Source organism: Caloenas nicobarica, chromosome 11 (assembly GCF_036013445.1).
Source record: "Caloenas nicobarica isolate bCalNic1 chromosome 11, bCalNic1.hap1, whole genome shotgun sequence".
NCBI lineage: Eukaryota > Metazoa > Chordata > Aves > Columbiformes > Columbidae > Caloenas > Caloenas nicobarica.
In genome coordinates, this window is record NC_088255.1 from 19,376,434 (window position 1) to 19,404,008 (window position 27,575).

Genomic DNA, 27,575 nt, shown 5'->3' on the forward strand with positions numbered 1-27,575 from the left:
CTCAGGGAAGTGTCAGTCGCAAAGCGAAGACATAAAATTACACCAAGCGAGCTGAAATTTAAGCCTCGCCATTACAGCCTTGACATTCAGCAGTTATCGCACACCCTCAACATGCACCAGCTGCAGCGTTTCGTTACTGTCACAAAAACCTTCAGCTCCCTTTGGTGTGCCCTGCTCGAGCCAGAGCTTGCAGGCCCGGAGACACCATTTTATCAGTAAAAGCCCTTTAGCGCAGCGTTGACATCTGAGAGACTTCAGCAGGATATGAGATTGTTCTGGTACTGAGGTATGATTTAATATCCTCAATTGTTCTGGCAATTTGAGCTGCATGATCCAGGAGCCTTGCATGAGTACCATTACTTGAGTGCTTAATGGCATTTATGTGCTTAAATGTGACGGATGCTGCAATCACATTTCTAACGTGCTCATTTCATATGGGAAGGGGAGAAAGTATCAAGTTGAGGGGAATTTTGCTGTCATTGCAGTGGAGGCAGGCTTTTACACAAAGAGCACTTGCAAATGCCAAAATAAGAAAAAAACAAAACACAAACCATACATGGAGGAAACGTCTTTCCTCAACTCAAATTTGCAGCCTCCTGTTCACTCAGCCTATGCTGAAAGTTTTTGTCCTTTCTGATAAGGTCTGCCATGGGTTTGCAGGGGGTGGCAGTGGAACCAGAGGCTTGGGCATGTCCCCGTGGGGCAGCAAGAGGTACCGTGGCATCCCGGGTACCCCAAGCGTTTCCTTCCAGCGGGGCTATTTCCCGAGCAGCAGCCACCCTTGCTGGGAGCCCCCCAGCCTCTCCCTCCCCCTCCAAGCTGCCTGCTCTGGCTGCTGGGGGGCAGGAAGAGGTATAATAATAACGATAATAAAAGAGAGCATAGCAGGGGTTGCAGCAGTTTCCAGCCTGCAGAGAGCGGCCCGGGTGTTTTCTCGGTACACCCACAGGGCCGGGCCGGCAGCTGCCACTCACGGCTCCGCGCCGCCTCTGCCGCCGGGGGCCGGGCTCGAACCCGCGGCCTCTGCGCAGGGCGGGCTCCGAGCCGCGCCGGCGGGCCCCAGATGTGGCCGGCGCTTCCCGCGTTTGTATCGTCCCAGCTGTGGCCGTGGCCCTGCAGGCAGAGCCCCGGGCAGGGCAAAGAGTCGGTAAGCGCTGGCAGGGGGGACCGAGGGCCGGGGTTTCCTCCTCCTGTAAAGAGGGACTTTGTTTTGTTCATTCCTCCTTGCTCCCTACAGCTGTGACTGGGGCCTCCTGGATGTTTCCTTTGCTCCCCAGATGTTGGGCAAGAAGAGGATTGATCCTTCCTGTGGTAGTGCAGGGGCTTAGGGCGTTAGGGGTCCATCCTGAAAATGAGAGCATCAGAGAACATCTGCTAGCGGCTAACCTGGATGAGTACTGGCAGGAGGCGACAGGGAAAGATTTGGGGCAGGCAGAATGAATGACACTTAGAGCGAGAAATGAAACAGCAGGCAAAGGGTGACTGGTAACAATTTTGCATGTTTATTTTTTTTTCTTGCAAGCTGTTGTGGGGTCATGGCAACTTCTGTGTAGATAGATGAGTCACATAGTGCATGCGTGTCAACTAAAGCACAACAGGAAGAAAAAGCATCCAGATTAGAAAGAAGATTAAAGAATTATCCTGTTCTTGAGGAGTGATGGACAGCTAGCTGTATTATGCTAGGTGTGAATTATACCCTTTGCTGGACTGCAGGATGTGAACTGCTCCCATTTCATGGTTAGAGGTCAAATCCTGAAAAGGTCTGGATTCTGCTGGGCTCCTCAGTTTTCATTACTTGCAGTGGGAGAGCTGGTGGGTCCAGAATTCAGGCTGCGTGCAGCACTGTCCGCGTCCTTCTAGGTGTTCTCGGGGTGGGAGCCAGGATGCACAGCAAGTACTCCAGCATGAACATAGGTCTGGGAAGACAGATGCAGTTACAGAAAGGGAGATTGGTTTGATGCTCTATAAAGTTGAAGGTAAACAAAGTACTACTGTGCAGGTCAGCAGAGCATCTAGGGTTTGGGGAGTAGGTGGTGGTTTGCCTTCAGGTTAGTGGAGTGGACAAAACACCAAAGGGTTTCCTGTTTCTGACCCATCCAATGTCTCATTGTTTCTGACTTTGTTTTTCAGGAAATCTTTGTGATTTAAGAAAGCTACCATGAAAGGCGAGGAAGTTCGGCAGAGGAAAAAAGAAGGCAGGACTAGGAATGGCGAGCGATCTAGGCACAAAGCAAAGAGCAAGGGTAAACACAGAGAGAACCGACTTGGCAGTCAGGAGGCAGAGGATGTCTCTTCGCCTGCACAGCAGAAGCTGGTGGCTGAGGGGAAAGTGGCCATGGCAAAGTCACGGGAAGAGTCAGCCGTCGCGATTTGCCTGCAAGTGCTTCTGCCATACCTCCTAGCTGGGCTTGGCATGGTCTTGGCAGGCATGGTTTTGGATTACGTTCAGGTAAGGGAAAGGAACTGATGTGATCTACCTGGAATGGGATAGCTGGGGGACTTTTCTTGAAAGTCTGGGGTTTTGTTTTGGGGATAGCAAAGTAAAGGAGGATTTGCAGCAGTTTTATATGCCAACGTGTCATTCAAAGTCAGCTATTATATATTTTTGTGCAGCTCTCAGGAGATACTGCGTGCTGTTTTTCTGGGCCATTTAATCCTCTGGAGATAAAAGACAAAATGATACCAAAGAGCACGTGAAGGATCTGAGGCATCTACGTAGGAAGGTGCAGTCCTGTGCAAAGATCTCACTTTGCTCCTGGGACGAGGGTGGCTGACTTCCAGCCCCAAGGGCTGTGGTGGCATAGTGCTTTCCTGCAGTAGATGCAGCTTTATCACTCCTGGATGTAGCCCTGGAAAGTCCTGCATCCCCTGCTTCATTGCACAGGGAGCCAGCCAGCCCAGCTCTGTTAATGCGTCGTACAACCAGCTCAGCCTGGCCCGCTCACCACATCCTTTTTGAAGGCCTTGCAGTAGATGACTCAAATCCTCAGGTCTTCTTTCAATGCCATCTCCAATTCTGTGACAGCCGGGATGGGACCTTTCCTCCTGTGGTGCAGCAGTACACAGCTTCAAGGTAATGGTGAGCACCTAATTTTAGACAGTTTAAAGCTGCAGTTAGTTTCCAGATTATAAATTGCTCTATCTTTGCACTCTAGGTGACTCTCAATACTGTGTGCCTTTTTGTTAGCCCTTGTTATTTGTCTAGCCGGCTCTTGGGTCAGACTGCCTTGATCTATCTGATACAGTGACACTGAAACTACTGTGCTTGCACTGACAACTTTCACAAATCTGGCGCTTTGTTCTTCTTCTATTAGCCTTCGGCTGATCTCCCTGAGCTTGAAGAGCTATCAAGGCTTATGAGTGACACCGTATCCTTAACTGACCTTAGCATGTACTCAATAACCAGCAGAATGTCTAATCAGATCAGAAAACACCAAGGCAAATCTAGAACCTGCTGGCAAACTACTTTTTGTCTCCGTAGATGTCATTCTGAGAGTCTTGAGCAGCCACTTTTATTTTTTGGACTGTTCAGACTTGTCCATTCCTATGGATCTCTGACATTTAACATGCATGTTACCTCCTATTGTGAGATATTAAAGTGTGAAATAAGTTGCAGATGGGTTTACGATGCTGGAGGGTTGTTTTTCTTTCGATATTCTTCTCTTAGACAGTATTTTTTTTTTCTGGGAAGGACTGGGCCACTAATATAAACAGAATGTGAAGCAAACCTCCTTCCACTCTGAAATTGCCTAAGTCTGCTTTCTGTTTTATGCAAATAAAGAGCTTTCACGTTAGTGCTTAGAGCCTGGGAAATCAACCGATGCAACATCTCATAGCGAAAGCAGACCTTTGGCGATTAGTACAGTGACTTTTCATGCGTGATGATGAGCCACTTGAGCGTGTCTCACCGTGGACTTGTTGCTTCTAGGAACTGCCCTTCCTTTCTAAGCCAGTCCTGGCCTCTGGTGCTGTTTCTGTGGGGCAACAGGAGATGCTGCGAGGCTTTGGGACCCAAACACTCTCCATCTGCTTGCTCTCAGTCTCTCGGCATAAGCTTTCTTCTCTGCCCTTTCCTAAAGTGAGGAAGTGAGGAGCGAGGTAAAAACCAGGAAAAATACACAGCCTGATCTGACAGAGAGCTAGCAGAGTCAGGAGGGATAGCACTCCAACAACTGGGATTTGTGGTCCCTGAAAAGCATCATCCTCCCATTGATCTAAGGTGTCTAAACTGCTGTCTGTTGCTAATGCTGCAGTAAGAGCACTCACTGGTATCCCTATCCTTTCTTTGCAGGGATAAGATACATCTAAAACTGTATTCTTTGGCACTTGTCATCGTTCTGATCTTTTTTATTGTACTGTGGCAGCAGATGGAAGCCCTAGGTCAGGGTCAGGGCCCACCAAAGAGGTTGTCTGTGCTTTGGCTCCTCCAGGTCAATGCTACCTGTTGGATGGTTTGCAAGCATAGGGATGCAGTGTATTTGCAAGCAGAGAAGGGCAGCAGGGTACCTGCCCAGGTTTTGCCATGATAAGTGGTGCAACCGTGAGGTGTTTTTAGGGGTTTTTTTCCCAACCAGTTATAATCTTTTTCCTGCTGTTCGGCAGCGCTCTATTTCTTCTCAAACCTGACGCATCTCTATATCCCTTTGCCAGGAAAATATGATGCATCTCTTTGCTGACAAATATGGTGCAGATCTTTATCAGAGGCTCCTTAAATGCGTAATAAAATGATCCAGTGTACACACACAGGTCACCTGAACCAATTACTTTCTCTGCATACTGACTCATCGGTTGAGGGCTTTTTATGGTGCTTGCTTAGAAACAGAGAGAGCTGAAGCGTGATAAAACTCATAAACCCTGCAGGCTGATGCTTTAGTACAGGATGTCTTGCTACTGTGTTTGTTAATGGCATTTGAGTCACTCAGACCTATTAATATTTCCTTTACATTAATGTTTCTGCCCGTCGGCAATCCAGTTGGCAGATATAATGGCATATGGGACTAGGTATGCACATTATCAGATCTTTGAAAACTCATGGTAGTTGTCCAGAGATTGTCCTTTATTTCCTTGAAGCCTCTGCGAGTTCCTAACCAGAACTGCGCCTTCATGCTGTCATTTCTCAGTTTCTGGCTGATATAAAGAGGTTGGGTCATGTGTAGTTATTACAGGGTTTTTATTAACCTCCCTCTTCCAGCTATTGTGAGCTTTTTTTTTTTTTTTTTCCAGTTAGATTAGCTGAAAAGTTCTCCCCTGTAAGCTGTAGCTAACTGGACCATTGTCACACCAAGGCAGCTGGGAGTGGAGAAGCTTCGGAGGCTGGACCAAAATGCCGACCTAGAAAGGAGCAAAGGACAGAGTCTCCCATCTGTAGCTAGGGCTGGTTTTCCACCCTGCCACGCTTGCAGAAAGATCTGTTGTGCCTTCTCAGCCCGCTAGGCTTCCTGCTTCGGTTTGTGTGAATTCAGACCAAGAGAAACACGCTGTCCACATGGCTGAGAGTTTCCTCAGTTCCCTGTTTGTCTGCAAGGCAAAAGTGTGTCTTGTTCTGTCCAGCCCTGCCAGTGCATTTAGCTCCAAGCTGGGGACCCTGTCACAAGGACAGAGTCCACAAGCCATTAATCTTTATGTCTCTCTGAAAAGAGTGTCAGGGAAGGGGTTGATGAGTACAAAAAGTGTTAGTGAGGCAATGTAATTTAAGCACTGAATTTGAACTAGACTGAGAAACCTGAGTCTTTCGTGCCTACCAACGCATGCTTGCTTTGAGTTGTTTACCTTCACTGGGGCATGGCTGGATTTGAAGCTGTGGTTGAACAGGGAAAAAGCTCAGTTGTCAATATGCTAAACTAATCCTATGCCCTTTCCATCCAAAATTGTGCTTTTAAAGCTTTTTGATCCTTTGGTCCAATTACTTTGCTCAGATTAATTATCAGAAGGATCCCCAACAGAATACCCTGACTCCCTTCCCTGCATGCATGACTTTGAGCTGAAGAATACACTTCAGCCTTCACCGAGCAGGATACGAATTCTTGGGCTGTACATGGCCGTGGTGCACCTCTGGTTCTTGAGCTGTTGTCAGTTGTTTGACCAGGGAGAATCTGGGGTGAGACCCCCTTTCTCAAACACAGAATTTGCCTGGCAGTGTGCAAAGGCAGAATGTTTCTCTTTAGGGTAGGAAGGAGACCAGTTCACAGCATGGAAACTTCACCCTTTCTCTCTCTCGCCTGCCGTGTAGTGAGATTGCAGAGCTACCTTAAATAAGCTCTCGCTATGACTCTTATCTTGGCCTTTGCAAACTAGCAGAAAGTTGAAGTGATGACAGCAGATAAGGGTGTTCACTTTTGAAGCTTATTGGCTGGTTCTCTGGATTTTTTTTTCCCCTGAAAGCCAGTCATTCAGAGGTATAGCTAGCACAGAGATTGTTACATCCCATGGAGACCACAGAGGGGAGAAGAGGGGCTGGGGTCTAGCAGGACAGATCTTTCACCAGCCGGCCGAGCTGTGTCACTTGCCTGGGGATGAGACCTGCGTAATACCGTCAGCCGGGAGAAACGTGGCCTCATGTTTTCCTTGACCTTTCTTCACCTTCAAGGAGAGCAAAACGGATCCTGGTTGTTAACTCCCCACCTCCTCGGCCTTGGGACAGTGAGAAAAGTTCAACGTTTCTTATGGTGGGAGTGAGGGAAGTGGGGCCGGTTCACAGCAGGCTTACATATTAAACCATCGTATCAAAGGCGAGCTGCGGTCTGACAAGAAATGTAACCTGAGGAGAAAGGACACTAGTGCCTTTGAGCACGCTGAGGGATTCTTGCATGACCTGTCACTCTTTCAGTGCTGTAGCCTGAGCAGGTCTTACTGGTTTTTATCGAGGTGGTGGGAGCTGAATGGGGCGTGGGCTTATTTCTATTCGTCCGCAGACACCTCCACAATCTTCTTTTCTCTTTTTTAATTCCCCCCTGGATATAACTCGGAGAAATAATGTCCGTCAAGTTTCCTGCCACCTGGGCTCAGCCCAGCTGAATCCGTTTTGGAGGATACGCTTGCTGCAACCCTCTGGACGTGCTCCTAGGAGGAGAAGAAGCTGAAGCAATTTGGCATCGTTGCTATAGTTTGAGGAAAAACATTCTTTTGACTTTGGAGAGAGCTACCAGGAGGATCTGTTTGATGTCCTGATCTCCCCCACTTTGCCCTGCCGAGCATGGGGTAATGGTGTTTGACCATGGTGGTCACCCAGTTACAATTGGAACTGTGCTTCCACGGCAAGAAGTTGAGAGGTTTCACCTGCAAGTTGACCAGGTCAGCCAGTGGATTTCTCCCAGAGACTTCATTCTCCATTGCCTCCCAGATTTTTGTGCCTTTCCTTCTGGCTGGCTTGGGCATGGTGGCTGCTGGCCTCTTGATGGATGTTTTTCAAGTAGGTACATCTGTTTAGGCAACTTTGTAGTGAGAGGGTGGGCTACTTCACTGACCTTGTGCATTTGTGTGGTTTTGTTTTTAATGTGTGTGGTCCTGGCAGCCAGTCAGCAGGATGGCTGTCAGCTTCTCCTCTGCTAGAGAGACACTCTCAACCTTCTTTAGATCAGCACACGGGCTCCTTGTAAAGTGAGAGAGCGGCTTTTAGACAGGCTGCCTAATGCTGCCCTCGGTGTGTTAGGCTGGGTGCTCCCTGTGCTGTATCTGCCTAAACACTTGGGTTATGACTGCCATGAAGAAACTGAGGTCAGACTGTGGCATATTTCTGTGTTGCATGGTGTTATTTCTTTCCTTCAAGAATTGCTGATAAGATGATCTAGGTCAGGGTTGTTATTAACTACCTGTCTCACTTAGAGGCAAGTTTATGCTTTCAATTCTTTGCGAACAACCTAATGTAATCTTTGTTCTACAAGGCATTTAGATACTGTGGTGAGCAGCATGCCAGCATAAAAAGATTAGTGTTGCCTACAAACTGAGTGCTTCTTGGCCAGATTCTGAGGGGGGTGTAAATTTGGAATAACTTCCATTGATTTCCAAGGAGTGCTGCTGGATTTACCCTGTTGTGCCCACAACCAGAATCTATCCTGTCTGTCTTTCCTTTGTACCAATGGCACAAATAGAAATGCAAAATTTAATCTAGTTTGGACATCTCATGCCAGTGGATTTACAAATCAAAAGGCTGGCAGAGTTTCCAAAGGATATGTCCTGCACTCTGAGCTCACTGCAGTACGTTGGATTCTCTGGCATTAGTACCACAGCAGGAGCTAAAAATGGATACTTGAGTGTTTGGAAAGACAATACCTTGCTGGTTTTTCTTGTATGGGAAGAAACAAAGAAGGCAGAGACTTGAATTGAAGGGAAGACGAGGAATATCAAAGAAGGGTTAACTGGAGCGGCACATGCTGTTGCTGTGCTGTGTTTGTCATCTCCACCTTGTGCTGTGCTTAGATACAGACCTGTCTTGCAGCATTACAGGAGTTCTCAAACTACCCAAGATGTTATGTTAATAGTCAGCAGTTATCTTGGGCCAGATACCTTGGAGAAGGATAAAGACATAGTACATACGCAGTCCATACCCTTGGCAGGTGAATAGGTCTTTGTCTAAAAGGAATCAAATGCACTTGCTAAGAATCGAGCTTTGTTCAACAATGTAATTGTATCCAAACTGATGGGAAACACAAGCCACGTAAACCCACATCGCATGTGTCCTTTAAATACCAGAGTGCAGTCTACTTTGTGTGTTTGTTCACTAGACGCTTAGAGACGGGGTCATGCATGAAGCACAATAATAGGAAGTGTATTTTTTGGTGAAGGTGTTTCTAACTGTGGTGAAATAGAAGCTGTCAGTGGGTTCAGCTCCCAGAGGAGGGAGCTGGTGCATTGAGAGTCACAGCTGGCATAGGGGAGGTGTCAGTGAGGTGAGCTGCCATGATATCCACAACCCTATATTTAAAAACAAAAGCAGTGGCTGGAAAAGTCCAGAGATCTTAACCATTAAAGGTCTGGACTATTCTTCTGTGCTTTTTTGTCTTTGAGCTGCTTATTTTTCACTTTTCTTCCTGCGAGCATGAGAACTGGAAACTTGCAGTCCCGTCCAACTAAAACTGGAGAGTCCAGGTACCACAAGACTCATATTGGTAATCACAAGGGCTCCCACTACTGAAACTACAGGTTTCTCTAGTCCAGGAGTCTGTGATTTGCCCATTTTTCAGGGGATGGTCTGACTGAGGAACATTTTCCCTGTTTGCAGTCGCTGCAAAACATTCTTAGGAAACTCTATGTCTGCCTTTGACAGGGAGATAAACAGGCAAGTTCAAGGATGGTGTCTAGAGCACACATGTGAGTTTAATGGCGCTGCCCTTTTTTTGTTACATACAGAATATCTTGAAATAACGTGGTTCTATGCCGAGTCCAGCTAGATCTCTTGTTTGCAGGGCTCGCATTGTTGTAAACAGGAGAACAAAGTGGAAATTGCTTGTTTGTGTCCTATCAAACTTTTCAGGATATTAGCAGTTTCTGATCTGTCCTGAGATGAAACCAAGAATTGTTCGTGTTACTGTTTAAAAAAAAAAAAATCAACAACAAAGATTTGTCTAGTCCAGTTGACTCTAAGGCTCAAACCTGGGTCTCTCATACTGTAATAAGAGGATGCCCAAAGAAATACCAGTTTGCCATTTTCTCCTCTTGTTTGTGCAGACGGTGCAGTCTTTCTGAAGGGCTGGTAGCACCGCACGGGTCTTTTCCTGCTGGACATTTCTGCCTCTGCTCCCGTGATCCTTGGCCAGCTGGTTGACCTGAATTCTGGGCTGGCTGGCATTGCTGGAGACCTTGCAGGGCCTGCCAGTGTTTGGCCCACTCTTTTACAGTGAGATGAAGAATCAGATTGAAGCTGGATGATCAGATTTCAAACCAGAGAATTCAGGAGGAAAGCTTCACTTTCATTTTCCCCTTCCACACTGCTGCAGCGGGACACAGTCCAAAGAAAAGTCACAGATATACGGTATCCCTGTCCTTGTTTGATAAAAGCCTATGAGATGATTAGCACTGAAAAAGATTTTGAATTGGCTTGTGTTTTATAGTCCAGGATCTTTTGATCTCTCTATTGACTTGTTCAGGGCAATGGAAAACCTCTGAGGTTTCTTAGCTGCTGCCATGGCAGAATGGATGCCCCGGAGAGGTACCAGGACATGGTTGGGACAGTGAGAACGGTGTAAGGAGGGACAGTGGCGCTGGACTGCAGCCGGGGACACTGTCGTAGGACATCATAGCATCTGTTCCTCTGGGGGACCTCATGAGCAGATCCAGCTGACATGGGGACGAGCTGCCGTGGATCGCGGGGTAACCAAGTTTACTCTGAGCTGCAAGTCCGTTAGGGGGACGTGACGTGGGGAAGAGTCTCTTTCTGGCTGAGTGTCCCAGTGTGGTTTTGCAGTGCTGCAGGCAATGTTTCTGTTCCTTCTAGGCCAGCGTACATCTCGAAGGACAGACTTAATCCCGCTGTCTTCATTCAGGCAGCTCCTGAGCTGTCACGTTCACCTGCTCCTCCAGCTGACGGCCGTGCAAGGCAATGTCACAGGCATCGTGTTTATTCTGTATTTCTGCAGTCTAACACAATGGAGTCCTGGTTACTGCAGTATAAATCATCATGAATCTGTCCTTAGGCTCTTGATGAGTCACTAATGAGACTCAAATGGAGGCAATTAAGTCAGCTTTTTTATTAGTAAAGTTGTGTGATTATTAATTGTTCAAAGCCTTTCGGTGTAATTATATGTGAGGCAGAGTCCCAAAAAATCATACCTCATATGCTGAAACTTCTGTTATGATGGCTTGAGACCTGCAAAAGGTAACATGAACAGATAAAAAACCAAAACCAAACAAGCAACCAAATAGTTCAGTTTTTCTGTTGCTTTGTATTTGTCTTTTTATGTGCAAAATATGCAAGGTCTTAAATATGAGTGTTTGCATATCTGTGTATTTTAAATGATTGAGTTTTTTTACATTGTGACTATGAAGTCTGTTTTTTCTCCTCTTTCTTTTGAAGATGTCAAAGATGTGTTTGGATCTTTATTCTTAATTAAAGAGAGAGGAGAGAGGGGGATTTGAATCTTTAAAAGAGGTGTCTGCCCCTAGCTTTTCTCGGGTTTTTAAGTTCCATGTTAACAAATTTGAACAAAATTGTAGTATGTCAAATAGAGTGACTGTTCTCATGTTGTCTGTTATTTACTCAACAGTAACTTCAACATTTTGAAACGTGCCTGTTTCCAGGTCACCACTGCCAGGAAACGTGCTTTTTTGTACTGATAATAACGTTTTGCCTGTTATCTGCACCTCTGGCGTGTCCTGCGCTGCGTGCTCAGGGCTGTCGCTCCTCCTGACGCAGAAGGGAGCTCTGAGGTCTTCCCAGCCGACAGCCACACGGCTGCCTTTCCCAGAGGAAAGAAAACACCCCGTATGTATTTCCCAGCAGTCTGACAGCTGAACGCGTTGACATTTACCGAGTCCGTCCAACCTCCTGGATTTTCAGGTTTACAGAATCCCAGTGGATGTGGAAAAGATGGGCAGGGACCTGTTCGTTTCGTCCTCTAGTGCCAGAATTTTGGACCATCACATGACACAAGCCAGTGACAAGTTAGAATTAATGAACAAGTTGATCCTTCACGTGACATGTGGCTAAACTATGGAAATTTTTGCCACAGCATGGCACATGGTTTGGAGAGGGGAGATTGGATGAGTACCTGAAAGATAAATCCTTCGAACGCTCATGTGTAGAAACAGCAGCCCTGCAGCTCAGTGCCCTGTGACAGATAGTCGTAGGCTGGAGAATATACAGGAGAATTATTCCATCTACTTGTCGTAGTTGTAGATTGTTGTTTTATACATCTGAATTTGACTGCTGGTGGAGCTAAGGATAGGTTAGATGGACCTGTGGTCTGACTCATTGTGGATTCTCCTTTTTTTCTTGTATTCTGCTCTTAGATGTGGAGCTTGTTGGTTTTACTTCAGGGTGAGCTGCTCCATTCTGTAATTTCATCCTGATATGAGCCTCTCTGACTACAGCGGGACTTTGCCAACATCCTTGAATGCACAGGGGGTGAACGAATTCTGTTCCAAGGCGCTGTATGGTAGATGAAATAGAGAAGACATGTTAATCAACAAAGTTTCTTAAGGTTTCAGATGATTTCTAGTGTTGCAGCTGATTCAACAGCTTCGTACAGTTCAGCTTCAGAGGAACAATGATAATCAAGTTACTGGCCCAGCAGTTCAGGCTTATGGGATATCTTAATTCAAAATTCTTTTTCCAGCTGTGCTGGCAGCATGCTTGGTAACAGGAAGATTTGGGAACTGCCTGTGGAGAAAAGATACAAAAGTCTCCTTCCCTCCCACCACCAGTCTTAGATGCTTAGAGGTTGGGTAAAAAAAGACACAACTCTTTGTTCTTAGATCGTTTCCAGATCTTTGTGTTTGTTCTTAGGAGTCTGGATAGCGATAGGTGTTCCTGTATCGGGTGTCAGTACAAAGGATGGAGAGCACGCTGTATTTCGTTTGGCTTGTGAACCATAATTATTTTTCATGTTGTTCTTGGCTGATGCTAAAGGCACATTTTAATTTGTCGCTTTCCAAAATCTTCTGCTGCCCTCAGGAAGAAGGTTCATTCCTTGTTAGGATAGTGCTTTGCTGTGCATGAGATCAGAAGGAATATTGCAAGCTAGAAATTCCTTCGCTCCCAAAACGCAGCCAGGCCAGGGCAGCATCTGCCCCTGTGTGCACAGCAGACACCTGTAGAGCAGGTGGCGAGATGGGAACCCACTCGTCTTTGAAGCAACATCATAACAAAGTGAGGTCATTGCCTTTGTTTTTTTTCCAGCACTGGGATGTGTTTCGGACAATTACGGAAGTTTTTATCCTGGTTCCTGCCTTGGTTGGCCTGAAGGGTAATCTCGAGATGACGCTGGCATCCAGGCTCTCTACTGCTGTGAGTGTTAACAAGGTGGTTTGTGTGTGTGGGGAGGGTGGGGATTAGCAGGAGACATCAGGAAATTCTGCTTTTATATAAGCACACTGTGTATATGAGACGTGCCCTTTTCTGCTAAGTAGAAACTAGTGGTGTGTGAGTGTTAAAATAATGTGTGTGCCCTCATTTTGTAACTGGAACAGAGACTTTCCATCTGCGTTTTGAAGGTGAATTAATCCCTGGGTGGCCAGTTGCTGATATTTGGGGCCCTGTGACACATGAAGGAGACAAAGCCAGGGCTCCACAGCTGTCAGCTTCAGTTTTGGATTGCTTTGCTGTGGATATTGGCCCTTGAGAGACCCAGAGCTTCCCTGCAATCCCGCCTTGGGAGGAGACCAAGGCTCCTTGGGACCTGCAGTAGCTTTTGCTACTCCAGATTTGATCTCTCCTATCCCCATAAGCAGTTCTGTTTATTTTGGGCTGTTTGTGTTGCATGTCTTGGGAGAAATTGGTGCTTAACAGGGTGATTTAGGGGAAACAAAAGAGGAAAAATGGTTTAATTTGTTCAGCTTTTGGTCTATGTGGGATGTGCTGGTTGTGCCCACTCCATTTGCAGCTGGGTGCCCTGCAATGCCTCTGCAATACCTACAGTACCTCCATGTGAGCCTCGGATGTCCCTGGGACGCTGGGTCAGAGCACAATGGAGATGTGTCAAAAAGGAAATGCAGGGAAGGCTGGGAGATGCTGACCTGCTCTCGCTTCTCTCTGGCTTTCGTGACCTCTTTCCCACAGGGACCAGGTGAAACTGCCTTCAGCAGCTGCCCATTCCACAGGAACAGGTTTTCAGGGTGTCTCTCTTGGCTCCTAGGCTAACACCGGACAGATGGATGATGCCCAGAACCAATGGAAAATGGCCACCTGCAATTTAGCCCTTATCCAGGTGAGTCACTTCAGCTGGGAGAGGAAAAAGGCTCTTTTCCAGTGCTGCAGCGCAACAGCATCTGTTCCCAGCAGCGCTGGATATGGAACTGTTAATTTGGGGCAGGTAGGTACTCTCAACAGAGCCAAGCAGAGCCCAGAACTTGATCTCCAATAAAGCTCTGTGTGGCCTCAGAGCTTGCAGTTTAGCTGCAAAACACATCTAGACATTCATTGCCTTTGTGGACAAGCTGAAAAAATGAAAAACCCTCCTTTTGCAGGGGGAGCTCTGGCACAATCCCTATTTCACAACAGCCCCTAGATAAAGCCTGTCATTTACTGGCAGTGTTTGGGAATCAGCCTTGGGCAGGAAGAGAGAGATGGGAGAAATGTGCGTCTTGTGGCTATTTCTGCCTGTTAAAATCCAGCAACTGGCCTAGAGGTTGCACATGGCAAGGCCACAGGGCTTGCGACACGTTTCTGTGCTTCCCCTTATCACCTTCCACAGCTTTCAGCTTGCTTGGAGTGCTGTGTTGATGGGGAGCCCATTTTTGTGTTGACCGGGGCTATGCCTTTGCTCATGCACTCATTGTCCTTTGCTGAAATGTTATCTGCCCTTTGCAGGCCTCCAGACTTTTTCTCCAAACTTTGTTGGGATTTTTTTTTTTTATGTCATGGAGCCTTACAGGGATGCTGCTTAAATCCATAAGTGTTCAGCATCCCTGCAAGGCTTTGCCCTCCTAGCTGTGTGGCAACGCTGTGCTTGCATGGAGCCGGGAGTGCGTGGGACCAGGTGCAGATGGTTGCTCACCAGCTGTCTTTGCGCCCCCAGGTCCAGGCCACCGTGGTGGGACTTCTGGCTGCTGTTGCTGCTGTGATCCTGGGAGCCATCTCCAAGGGCTCGGTGGAGCTGAGCCAGGCTGCCGTGCTGTGTGCCAGCAGCGTGACCACGGCCTTCATAGCTGCACTTTCTCTCGGTGAGTTGTTTTCCTTCCTCAGATCAAACGTGCAGCACTCGGGTGCGGGAAAAAAACTGTCCCTTCTGCCAGGGAGGCCCAGCTGACATCCCTTTGGTCTGGCACACGGAGGAGAGGTGCAGGGAGAATTAGTCTTGTTTTGGCTGCCTTCACCCTCTCTGCATCCTGCCTTTGCTTCTCTTCTCCCATGATCTGTTTTTCTCTGGGCTCTCAGCATCCACGGCAGCAATCAAAATGTCCCACTTCGCCTGACACATGAAAAATGCCACACGCTATGCGTGGGTGTACACACATGCGCACACACCTTCTCTGTGTGTGTTGAGTGATGCATTGACCATCAACTCTGGCCGTTTCCTAGGGGAGAGTGAGCTGACGCCCTGCCCAGAGCAGGTTTGTTATGAGTCTGGTAGCAGACAGCTCCAGAGCACACTGGAGATGGACTCACATCACCCGGTACCCTGCGGAGGATCATGGCCAACACTGTGGCTTCCCCGTGGGAGCCCTGAGCCAGGTTCTCCACTCCCCTGGCTGTTCCCCGTGCAACGGAAACATGATGGGGTGGACAGGCAGGAGCTGCTCTGTGTCAGTTGGGGATGATCAGTTTGTAAATCTGCCATAGGAGGGCAGCATGACACCCTGAATAGAGAGAGCTGGCAGAGTTGGATACAGCAAGTTTTCTAAATGAAAGGGACAAGTTGGAGCAAGTGCATATCCTGAAGCTGGAGTCAAAGGGTGATTGTAGATGCCTTTGATGGAAAACATGGGATGAGGCAGTTGTTAAGAGAGAAAAACAGCAGTGCAGCTTTCATTAAACCCTTCCCTTCAATCTCCCTGCTTGGCGTGATACAGAGAGGCTTTGCTGCAGTACCGTCCCAGGCTTTCAGCTGGCATTAGTTTCTTCCCTGGACATAGTCACAGGCAGCCTGTGTGTGGGTGTGCACGATGGGAAGCTGCTGGTTTTACAACCAGGGAGGGAAGCAGCACGAACTGTGCGGTGGGGAGGGAAGCGTGGGTGTCTGGGATGGCTTTGGTAGAGAATGCCATGTTGTCTGAGGATGCGTTTCTGTAAAAGGGGTGTTGTAGCAGGGAAGGTGCACATGTGGCATTTCTTAGGGGAGAGACAGTGCTCCTGTGCACGCTTGGCTTGGCAGGCCTGGGTGAGCAGGCACAGAAAGGTTGTGAGCTGGAGAGAGACACCATTTCTCAGGCTTCCTTTGGTATGTGCTGCCAGCCACAGAAGGACTTTGAAGAGATGTCATGTGTCTCATCTCAAGGCTGCCCTTGCTAGTCACACAGCAGTGGAGGCTGGCCACGCAGGGTTTATTCCAGGTGGCTTTTCCACAGGCCTGTTGAAAGATCTGATAGCCAAGGGATTCCCACACGTTCATCAGGATTTGGCATTTGTCCTTCTTAACTTTGCTGGTCAAGCAAAACTTCCCTCTTCTCTAACAATGCTGAAAAGCAGCTGAATTTTCCAGGTGCAGCTCAGAGGACAGGGGAAGAGAGGTGATGTGTGTCACCTCCATAACCCTTCCACTCTGGAGCTGCTCACAGCATCAATGTATATCCAGTGCAATTTAAAGCAGCCCCAAAGACTCTGGGATGCAAGGGGTCAGTCTGGTGGCCAGGCCCAAAGGCTAAATCAGGCTATTCTAAGGAAGCTGAATCCTCCTTGGTGGTTCAAACTCAGAGAAATTTTGGTCTAATATGGGAAATATCTTTGTGCTGCAGAATCCAGAGCAGGAGATGGCACCAGGAGGCTGCCTCATGCCTGCTGTGTGCTTATCTCTCTGAGTGTGCTCCGTGCCTGGTCCTGCTTCAAGGCAGCAGAGATTAGGCTGCTCAGGAGGAAGCTTCTACATTTGGGCTCCCTGCTGGTATCTCCTTTGATCCCTGGAATTTGCTGGTGTGGCTCTGGGCCCTTGGTGCAGTTCAGAAGGGCAGAGTCATGCCCTTCAGGCTGGTGAAAGCAAGAGGACAAATTCCTGGGGATGTCCGATCTCCAGCTGCGTGATACCGCTTTGGGCAATGTGGTTCTTGCTTTTCCCAGAGCCCGCGTTGCTCTGGGAATCACAACAGCAGTTCGGAGGTGAAACGCAGCAGGATGCATTCTCTGATGCCTGCTCTCTGTCTTGTCTAGGTCTGGTGATGATTGGAGTGATCATTGGAGCAAGGAAAGTTGGGATCAATCCAGACAATGTCGCCACACCCATAGCAGCAAGCCTGGGAGACTTGATAACCCTTTCCCTGCTGGCGGGAATCAGCAGCACACTCTTCAAATACATAGGTACAGTGTTTCACAGGGATTTGCAACTCAGCAAGGGAGGGACCAATCCTTGTGAAATTGTTGCAAGGTGCTGAAGCCATTTCTGGGGTGTTTCAGAATGGAGGCAGTCATGCCACTGGGGTAGAAAAATGACCAAAGAGGCTTTTTCCAGGCTCTCTTTTAGTAGCAAACTGGAAGGCATAGCCTAAGAAACACAACTGGGCTTTGTCAAGTAAATGACCATAGTGGGTTGCATAGCTTTGGAACAGAAGGCTGACATATGCAACACTGACTCTGTTCCTGCATTTATCGCTAGCCAAGCATAACCACTTTCTGTGCATGGGTAATAGCAGGTCCTTCCTCACAAAGCTATTCCAGGGTTTTGGCATTTGTAAAATATTCTTGTATCTTCTTGTGTGGAGAGCCATGAATGAACGAGATGTTATCATCTTGGAGGGAGGGAGGCAGTGCTGCATTGTTTGATGCTCACAGGACTCCGAGTAGGAGTTGTGGCTACAGGTTTAGCTGTGCGGCTGGTTGGCAAAGACTTGGGTACCTGTTCATGCCGAAAAGCTCAAAACACGTTCAGCTTGGTGATATATGTCTGACTGCTGCTTGTAAAGTGCTTGGCTATTTACCATGAGACTAACCTAGAATAGAAATAGGAAAACAAGAAGATCCAGCAAACTCAATGCCATTTGAAACCCAAACTGTTAGTTCAGACTGTGAGCAGAAGCAGCGAGGCAGCTGTTGTCAGTTTGCATAACTCGTTCCATATGCCAGCAAGTGAGGAAGCGGAGGAGCACACGTTGCAGGGAGAGGCCCACGAATCGCTTCAGTCCAGCCCTCCGTGAGCTTCAGAGATGCATTTTCTTTAATAGGTTTTTTCCATTACGCCATCACACCTGCCTCTATAAAGTTAGTTGGTCTTTCAGTCGCTACATCTCTGATAATATCTTCCAGGGAACACATGCCGGAACAACATGATAACCTCTATGATTGTGACCAGAGAGCGTCTGGGATGTTTTCAGAGCAGTTTAAATAGCCCCTTGAGATGGAAAATGCTCAGTACACAAACACCGAGTCATTGGGAGCATGATGTGAAGCAGGGAGGAGGAGGGCACTGTTGATGGTGGTTGAATAAATCCATTTCCCTCCCCAGTGTGTAGTAAGGGCCAGGCCATGCTCTGGTAACTTCTGGGTCCTACCAAAATGTCTCAGTCAAAATCACCGGTGCATCTGTAAAGTTTGGCATACTATGTGCCACCTGATGCAGCACCATCTCCTGTGGAATACCCTTTTGCCAGTGAAGATTTTCAATTCTTTGAAAATCATCCCTGCTCCTTCCCAGTTCTGCATAGTGGAGATACCAACTGGGTTACAGCTTGCTTATGGGCTCTGTGCGGGGGAATGTGGCAGAACTGGAATGTGGAGACTGAAGTCCATTCATCCTACCAGGAGTCTTTCTGTGGGATTTCATAACAGATAGACTCCAGTGCTCTGTGTCTGCATTATTTAAGAAGAAATTAATTGCCCGAAACAACAAGGAGTGGAGGTAGGAGGTCCAGTACAGCAACTAAGTCTTGTCATACAACCCATCTGTCTGAAATGACTCCAGGTGGTAAAGTGCCCTGACAAAACAGCAGCTATTTACACCCAGAAGTGGTTGCATTTCAGTGCTGACTAAAGCCGCGTGTAAAGAGTGCCCCTCTTTGTGTGAGAGCCCTTGCTTCATGGAACGTATCATCACATCGGTGCTGTCTCATCCAGGTAGCCTGAGGCTCCCGTAATGTCATTTTGGAAAATGCAAACTTTGAGCCTGCTTCATCTCCCAGATTACCTGCAAAATCTGCATTACAACCTGCTGGCTTTGGCGCCAGCGCAGAGACCAGATGGAGAGCTTTGTTGAAGAAGCATTTTTATATCAAAAGGGTTGGCATCGTCCCCATTGCTTGAAGGTGTTTCTCATGCTTCTGAGTCATGTTTATTTTCTTCTAGTGCTGCACGTCTACTTCTTTTTTAATTCGTTTGCTTCCAAAGGTCACTTCAAGGTTATGCCCCTACTGAATGGAAAAAGCACCTAATGGAAACACATGTAAGCTTGCACGAAAGAAACCCTGGATCTTAACTGGCTTATATATGCAAGAGAGCATTTGTTCCTACAGAGCAGACCAGCTGCTCAGCAATTCTGCTAGCTTGTCACCAAAAGTACCTATTACCTCTTGTTTTAGGTGAAGGCGTGAGGTGTCTGTTGCAAGTGTGATACAGCTTGCACACAGGAGTTTCCTCCTTGCCCTGCTGTTTGATTTGTACCCTGAAGCCAGAAATTTTGTAACTTTTTGTCTTGCTTAGTTGGAGGTGGAATTGGAGACTTGCTCATCTTCAAATATTACTTGCTTTGAATCCTGCTGGTTTTCAAATAACATCCTCTAGCAGTGAGTTTCAGGGGTTAATTATAGATTTCTGTGGTGGAGTGAGGTGGTTGTGTGGGGAATATCTTGGTTCATGTGATTTTTCTGCTAACGTAACTCAGCCTGAGGGAGAGCCCTGCTGCCTTTCTTCCAGACTTGGTGCAATATGATTTTGGCAACCTGTGAAGCCAGGGACATTTAATTCAAAATTTCTTTTCCTTGCCAGATATGAAATACCTTTCTCCTCTGATCTGTGTTGTCTTCATTGTCATGATCCCCCTCTGGGTTGCTATCGCCAAGCAAAGTCCTTCCCTTGCCGAAGTCCTGAAATCTGGATGGCAGCCGGTCATTGTTGCAATGAGCATCAGCAGGTAAACTGAGGAACTGCTCCTGAGCCCACACGCGTGTGCACGCTGCAAAGAGACAACATGCTCCTTTAGAACTCCATCAAAAGTGAGACTGGAAGGGCCAGCAGAAAGGTATTTTTCCAGAGCTTCTCAGCTCTTGGTGGGCCTGCAATAGGCTGTGAGATGGCAGATAAAGAGCCCCCAAATGACTGGGAATGCAAGTCATCATTTTAAGTCTCACTCGCACATCCATGCACCATGTGGGTGCAAGCCAGGAAACCAAAAAGGGAGATGATGACCATTACAAATAGTTAAACTTCAACCTCATTTTTATCCAGCTCTAAAGACTGAAGACCAGTGAATGTAGAGCCAGGTGGTTCATTCCACCTGCACTTCATCTTTCAGACCTAGCTGAGATCTGGGACAGAATTTAAAAAAACTGCTAAGACCAGTATAGAAATGTAGCAAAACTTTTGGGGAGGATGATAAAGGTTCCTTGGATACTACCAGTTTCACTCAAGGGTGGGCAAGGAGGCCTCCCTGATCTCATTATGCCAATAACAAAAACTGTAAGGCTATCTGTTTGTGAAAACTGAGCTGTAAAAGGAGTAAATGGGGAATAGTCCAGCCCTGGCAATGGGGAAGAAGCAGTAACTCATCTCAGTGTGCTGCTGGCACAGTGTAGGAATTACCCGGGGAAGAGAGATTGATCCACCCTCATTGCTTGTCCTTTTTTAACAGCATTGGTGGGCTCATCTTGGACAAAACTGTAACTGATCCAAACTTCGAAGGCATGGCAGTTTTCACACCTGTGATTAACGGTAGGTTGGGCAGAGGGGGTTATATACACACTTCTATTTATACCTCCCATCCTCCCCAAGGGTTATAGTATCCACTGTTGCCCCTACACAGAGGTTTGTGTTCAAGTCCCTGCTCCCATCATGAGTGGAAGTGAAGCTACTGGTCCTCATTACATCCCTACTTATATCTTGAAGTGTCTTTGGAGCAAAATAGCAGGCAGGGTGGAAAAATACTGGCAGAGCTGTGGGAAAGGTTAACAGCATCTGATAGTTGTCTCTGAGAGCTACGTTGACACCTTTCATTTCGTAACATCAAGCCTACTAAGGATGTCACAATAAATCTATTTTCCCTGTCTCTCTCCACTCAGCAATTTGAGCTGTGCCATCATCCTCTCTGCAGATTGCTGATAAAGATTAATTTATTAAGATTATATGTGTATATATATATTAAAAGATTTTATATATAGGCATTTTTAATGTATATATCAGTATCTTGTGTGTGCATATTTATATTTGTTTGAAACCTCGCAATACTTCTATACACACGCATCAGTACAAACTGCCGGGGATCCACTGGGTTATTTTTCTGCTATTTCAATATTCTTGCAGGCCAGGCCCATTCCAGGGGAAGCCCACGTTCCTAGGGCAGGCTTGGCACCTCAAAGCATGGTGTCCTCTTGCAGTGTCAAGAGGGTGTCACCCAGCTGTCACCTTATTGGGTCTGCATGAAGGCAGCCACCTTGCTGACAAACTCTTTCCAGCATGGTTACCCAATGGGCCTGATTAGGAAAGTATGTCAACAGCAATTTAGTTGAACAATGATTGACCCAGACTTTGCTGTGTGGGGGCAGGTGACTGGTTTGGCAGAGCTGGTGGCAGTTTCGCAGTGCTCTGGGTCTGCACAGGTAGTTCTTCCCTTGGTAGGTACAAGGGAGTCCTGCAGAGTGGCAGCACGTGATTCAGAAAGCTCTTATTTGACCTGTGTTGAGTTAGTCTTAATATAATACTTTCGCTTTGATTCTGCTCTGGCAAATCTCACATGTAACAATGGAGCATTTCCTTCCTCAAGGAAGGGAAAACGTGAGAAGCCTGTAGGATCTGGCTTGCAGTTACCTTTTCTGTGGCATTTCTACCCTGCAAATACTCAGGGTGGTGGAGGTTTGGTCCATAGATCGTCATCGCTCTGTTTTCTGCTGGAAAACATAGCTGCTTTTTCATGTTTGCTAGAATTAGTCAGTTTGGAAGGAATTAATTGCCTTTTAATTATCTAACATATTTGGGCTCTGATTCATTCTCACGTGATTCCTTTTCATTTAACAAGCGCGTTAGGTGCCTTCAGACAGACATATAATCACTCTCTGTGGTGTTTGTTGTGTTTTAAACAATAATGGCTCTCTGGGTGAGTAAATCCAAGAAGTGGCCATGAGCAGCATCTCCCGTTGCCTGTGCTGCTTTCCCCAGGTGTTGCTCCCAGGCTGTGTCAAACCAGGTGCAATTCCATCATCTGCAGAGGCCACGTGGCATTTACAGCTGGTGCTGGGAAGCAAGGGAACATGTTTCGTATAAAGCAGTCAGAAGGAGACGATCACTAGAGCCTTCCTTTTGTGAGCTGTTCCTGCCAAGCGAACAGCATGTCATCACCATGACATGTGGGATCAGGTTTTCTCTTTTTCTCACTGCTGCTCCCGATGAGCTTGTAAGTGAATGCGGATGGATTCACCTTGGGCTGGGTTTTAGGCTGATGTTTCCTGCTACAGTGAAGGTTTTCTACAGGTTTACTGTTTTTTGTCCTCACAGGTGTTGGAGGGAATCTGGTTGCCATCCAGGCCAGCCGTATTTCCACATTCCTGCACTTCTGGAGCATGCCTGGAGTTTTGCCATACAAGATGAGGCAGAATTGGCCCAACCCATGCACCACATTCTTCTCATCAGGTAGACCTTGAACCCTTGGTGTCCATGTCTCAAGGCCTGTCATCACAGATAGCTCCTTTATCAAGCCTGGTTGACGAAGGACTAGGTGGGTTTTAAAGGTAGAACTCCCTTTTCCCCTTACAGGGAAGACGCTCAGATCGGAGCGGAAGCATCTTTGCAGTGGGCAGCTTGAAAAATAAGCTTGTGGTGTACTTGCTCACTGGTGTGCGAAGAAACGGGCCTTCAGGGAGCACTAAAGAAAGTAATTGAAAAAAATCTCAGATTTGATCTAATAGAAAGTCATTTTAACCATGGCCAGCCTAGAGCCATCACCTGTGGACAGAGGAGTGAAAAGAGCATAAACTTGCTGAAAATCAGCAATTCCTCCCTCTTCTGCAGTGGATAAACCTAAGCATCAACAAAACTGGGTTTGCCCCTGTTTTCTTTTTAGATTCCAGGTTCCTCTTGATTTTCCCTGCCAGGTTGGGAGTTACTGCTAAAGCAAACTAAAAACTGGGAAGGTGGGTTGCAGCAAGGCAGAGCAGAAGCAGTGGGAGGCAGAGAGCAGCTGAGAGGAGTGTTTGGAAGAAGAGTGGATCGGCGCGGAGCACGTCTTTGGCACATAGTTTCAGTGCTAGGCAAAGCTGCTGAGTTGATGACTGCAGATGCTCCAGATTGCTGCGTGATCTAGAAAAGGCGTTAGCAATGTGGTTGGTGGGAGGGGACAGCCCCAAGTCTATGTACCAGCATGAAAATATGCAGCTGCATCCTGTCATCCCACCACCATTTGCAGCCGCTGTCATTGCTGTTTCTGTCTCTGTCCTCCACAGAGGTGAATTCCAAGTCAGCCCGAGTCCTGTTCCTCCTGGTTGTCCCAGGGCACCTTGTGTTCCTCTACACCATCCATCTGCTGCAGGGAGGCCACACGTCTCTGTCCTTCACCTTTGTGATGTTCTACCTGACTGCTGCTTTGCTGCAGGTAAACCCCAAACTCTCATCCAAAAGGAATCTCACAGATAACATGAAAACAGAGCAGTCCCCAGGCTAAACAGTAAAACTTCTAGCAGCTGCCCATGTTTCCAGTCATTTCAGGCATGCTTCCTACCCAGCGTCATGTATCCTCTGTGGGTCCAGTCATACTTCACCCAAATTACCAGGATCTGGTTTCCCACATGAGCATGGCTGCTGTTAAGGGTGAGTGAGGGGTCAGGTGAGATGAAGTTATCATCTGCTGAGCAGCAGTATGTGTGCAGAGACACACTTAGCAAGGAGATGTCTCTTGCTGTAGGTGGTACCTTGTTTTAAAGTGTTCACTCCTTGAATCCCTAAGACCCAAGTATTTCTAGACTGTCACTGGTCATCCCAGTAACGTGCAAGTGAGAGGCTGTGAAACCTAGCCAGCAGGTTTCCTCACTCATTTTGAAAACCAGTTTCACATATCATGCTAAAGACCCAGGGATCCCTCTCAGCAGGGTCGTATGGGTCAAAAGCAAAGGAAAAACCCAGGCCTGAGAAGTTAATCTTAAAAAGTAAAAGTTCTGGGTAGACAATGGACAGTTCATCCCATTTTTTCTGCCTGTTCCCTTTCGCTGATTTGCCTGCCCTGTAAACTTTGTTGTCTCACCCAGAAATGCATGCAGCTGTTGCTTGAACTCACAGAGGCTCTAACTTGCCCTTTTAAATCAGTGATTCATTAATTTGAGGGTGAGGTAGCTGACTTCTTCCTTTGCCTTACAAGCAGCCTCGTGTCTGCGGGTGAATTCCTCGCCTGTGTAAACAATCAGTTTTTCTCAACCTTTGCACAACCCTAAGCCCAGCAGCACAGCCATAGTTGTCAAGGAAAATATTTCTTCTTCTCTCTATGCACAGAGGTAACTCCTCGACCAGAGCCAAGCATGAAAATACGCAGAATAAATGACAATGTAAAGAGCAGAATCCCAGCAACACCACTGACCCTGAAAGTTTCCCATGGAGGCCAGCAGAGGAGAATATGCTCAGCCTGGTTCTTTCTTCCTTTCCATTATACTTTGTAAAGAAAGACAGAAAGAGAGAGAGGGGGAAGTTTGGGTCAGCTGGAGGAAGCCCAGAGAGAAAGATCAGAGGCCTAGAAAACATGACCTTGGAGGAATGATTGAATGGACTGGGGTTAGCTAGTCCAAAGAAGAGAGGCTTGAGAAAAATCTGGTTAACAGCCTTTAAAGGACCAAGTTTCTGTAGGGAGGGACAGAATAACATTTTCTCTGTGGTTGCTAGGGATGAAACATGAAATCAGGGGTTTCAAATGGAAGAAGGTAGATTTATATTAGTTCTTGAGAAAAACAAGAGCAGAAAAAAAAACCCCAAAAACCTAAAAAAAACGAAGCCGTGGGACTGATTGCTTAGAGTGTGGCATCTCCATCTTTGGGGGTGGATTAGCAAAGGTTAAACAAACAATCATCAGGAAAGATGTGGGCATAATTTGATCCTGTATTGAGGCAGAGGAATGGTCTATATAAAACCCTTTGAGTTTCCATCCAGTTTCAGTTTCTGCAATTCTGTTATTTAATTTATATCCTACATCTCTCCTCCTCCCTCTTCCCCCCACGCAACTTGCAGTTTTCACCTTTAGAAATGCTGCCTCTGGCTTTGGTTCCTGTTGTGCTGCCGTCTCCCATGGAGGGCCCGCAGATGTGGGGTGCAAACTCTCTCTCCGTTCTTAATTCAATTAACTAGACAGTCTTTAATCTTTAACCAAAGTATTTTTTCCTCCATCTGTTTATCAGAATCGGGAATGAAATAGGAATTAAAAGAAATCACAACAAAGATTTAAAAACTGTTGAGATGAAAAAAAAGAAATTATTTTCTCTTTTTTTTATATGTCAGTGCTGCTTGGGATAACTTTGATGTAAAAACTGCCTCAAACTCCAGTTGTCCACTGAGACTTTTAGGAAAAGCAAAGTAGATGTGATCTGAATTTCTAATGGAAAAAAGGATAAAGAGAAAAAAATCTGGCTACAAGCGTATCCCGTGGGGCTGCCTGCATATTCACAGCAGCCCTGTTTCTGCTGGAGTGAATGGGCGTGCTCCCATTCATGGCGTGGCAGGTGGGAACTGTAGCTTGGGGAGATGCTTTTGGTGCGGCCGGGCTCCCGTTTTGGGCCGCACGGTGCTGGTTGGCAGTTCAGGCGCGGTCCCCATGCGTGTGGCTGGCAGCACGGGGCCATGGCACCGTGGGCGATGCAGCGCCCGAGAGTTTGAACCAGCTACACCCATCCCAGCAGCTCCATCCTGCAGAGAAACAGCGGTTTGTCTCTGTTTTTTCTTGCCTCTCCCCAGGTGGGAATCCTCCTCTATGTGGCTGACCTAATTGTGCGCCTGATGTGGAGGAAGGCGCTGGACCCCGATAATTTCTCCATCCCCTACCTCACTGCCCTGGGCGACCTCCTGGGCACCGGATTCCTGGCCGTCTGTTTCCGCCTGGTCTGGCTCGTCCATGGCGCAGACATGAACGTGGGCAACTGAGAGACCAAGTGCTGCTCTGCATCATTCGTGCAACACGGTGCTTTCCTCTGGGACAACAGGGTACCCTGGTGATGAGCGCTGGGTCACCTGGCTGGATTGGGCCCCCCTGCTGCCCCTGCGCCCCACCTCTCCTCTCCATCGTGCCTTACAGCTGCGCTCACCCGCGCCGAGGAATCAGCACCCACAGACTTGCACCCTTGCAAGTCAGCAAGCCGGTTTTAAGCAGTGCCCACTGCTCACACCTGCGCCCGACAAACAAGGCGTTAAGGAGCGTTTGGGCCATTTGTAATGAATGAGCATTTTGATGGGTTTCAAGCACCGACAGCCTGCGAGGCTGCTCCAAAGCCGAGGTCACTGCATCCGATCCTGCAAGTGGATGTCACAGCCTCTCCATCAGACTCTGACTTTCCATCAGGAGAAATTCTTTATTCATCACCTTATCTCTCCCGTCACATCCCTGGATGAGAGGAGCAACCAGGTCTTTAAACTTGTCTCCTCTCCATCGCTCAGACAACTCAGGATCTGATGCAGTGAGCTCCTCGCTGGCTCGTGCCCAGCGGGAGGTTATCTAGGGATACCACCCACCTGCGCTGGCAGCATCACTGTTGTCTGACCGACAGGCTGGATTGATTGCATTTTGGGCACAGGAAGGTTTATTTTTACGGTTTATGGAACGTCCAGTAGCTAAAATGTTTATAGAAACAACACGCACAAATAAAGTGGTTAAAAAAAGGTAATGCTGTGGATTTGGGGTGGTTTTTTCTTGCCGCGGCTCTGCCTGTTTCTAGTACAAACTTGTCAGGTAGAACTTCTTGCTCACTTCATCCATTCGTGGTTGTACAGGACAATTTTAACAGGGCTTCAGGAAAATCAGTGTTTCCTAACCAGGAGCAGCCTTCTGCAGCCCATGTGTTTCAGGTTAGAATTAAAGCCCCTACCTTCTCCCACAGTAGCCACCCGCTGATTAACGATTGCTCTGCAATGAGTCTACAATCTTCATGTGTGCATAAGGACCGTGTTGGGCTGGGTGAGGGTTTGGCACAAAGATTTGGCAAACAGCTCCTTAGGTCCTCACTCCAAGGTGGCTATCCTGCGCTACCAGGAACACGTTAAGGAGGCTTGTGGGGCTGAAAGCAGCCAGTTGTCACTGAAATCAAAGAAGCAGGGTTCTCCAGATAAGATGCCCAAGACTCAGGAGTTGAGGACGTGGATCAAACCTTTGAAAAATGCTACTAGGCCTCAACTCTAATAATAATCCGCTTTTGTGTGTGTTGGAGGAGAGCAAGGGGAAGGTTGTCCCCCAGCCTGCTGGCAGACAGATGCCTTGTTCAAGGACCTGCCAGCTCTTAAACACTTAAATTTGAGCTGTGTTGGGTGCTTGCTGGCCTTGGGTGTTTCTCTGCTCCTGGTGCTGCTCCGGTTTCCCAGAGCTGCTGCAAAGCTGAGGCGCCTGCACAGGATCGACACGTGGCTGCAGGTCCCTAACAGCAAAAGCTGATCAGCTCTGGGCTTGGGGAAAAACCCT

The 27,575-nt window shown here is 47.4% G+C and overlaps 1 protein-coding gene across 6 annotated transcripts; it reads left to right on the forward strand.

The window, feature by feature from the left end:
• SLC41A3 (solute carrier family 41 member 3) lies at positions 1–26,777 on the forward strand. Of its 6 annotated transcripts, XM_065642656.1 has the most exons (12): positions 2,366–2,449; positions 3,315–3,368; positions 6,587–7,408; positions 12,833–12,940; positions 13,788–13,859; positions 14,670–14,814; positions 16,955–17,101; positions 19,718–19,862; positions 20,580–20,659; positions 22,436–22,570; positions 23,380–23,528; positions 25,865–26,777. In XM_065642656.1, exons 3-12 carry the CDS (start codon positions 7,214–7,216, stop codon positions 26,048–26,050), a joined length of 1,362 nt encoding a protein of 453 aa, XP_065498728.1. In that variant the 5' UTR covers positions 2,366–2,449; positions 3,315–3,368; positions 6,587–7,213; the 3' UTR covers positions 26,051–26,777. The 6 variants fall into 6 exon arrangements, with proteins under 6 accessions (XP_065498727.1, XP_065498726.1, XP_065498730.1 ...); XM_065642655.1 differs by lacking the exons at positions 3,315–3,368; positions 6,587–7,408 and adding an exon at positions 1–286 and having other exon boundaries at positions 2,131–2,449; XM_065642654.1 differs by lacking the exons at positions 3,315–3,368; positions 6,587–7,408 and adding an exon at positions 1,033–1,147 and having other exon boundaries at positions 2,131–2,449.
• The last annotated feature ends 798 nt before the right edge of the window (positions 26,778–27,575 follow it).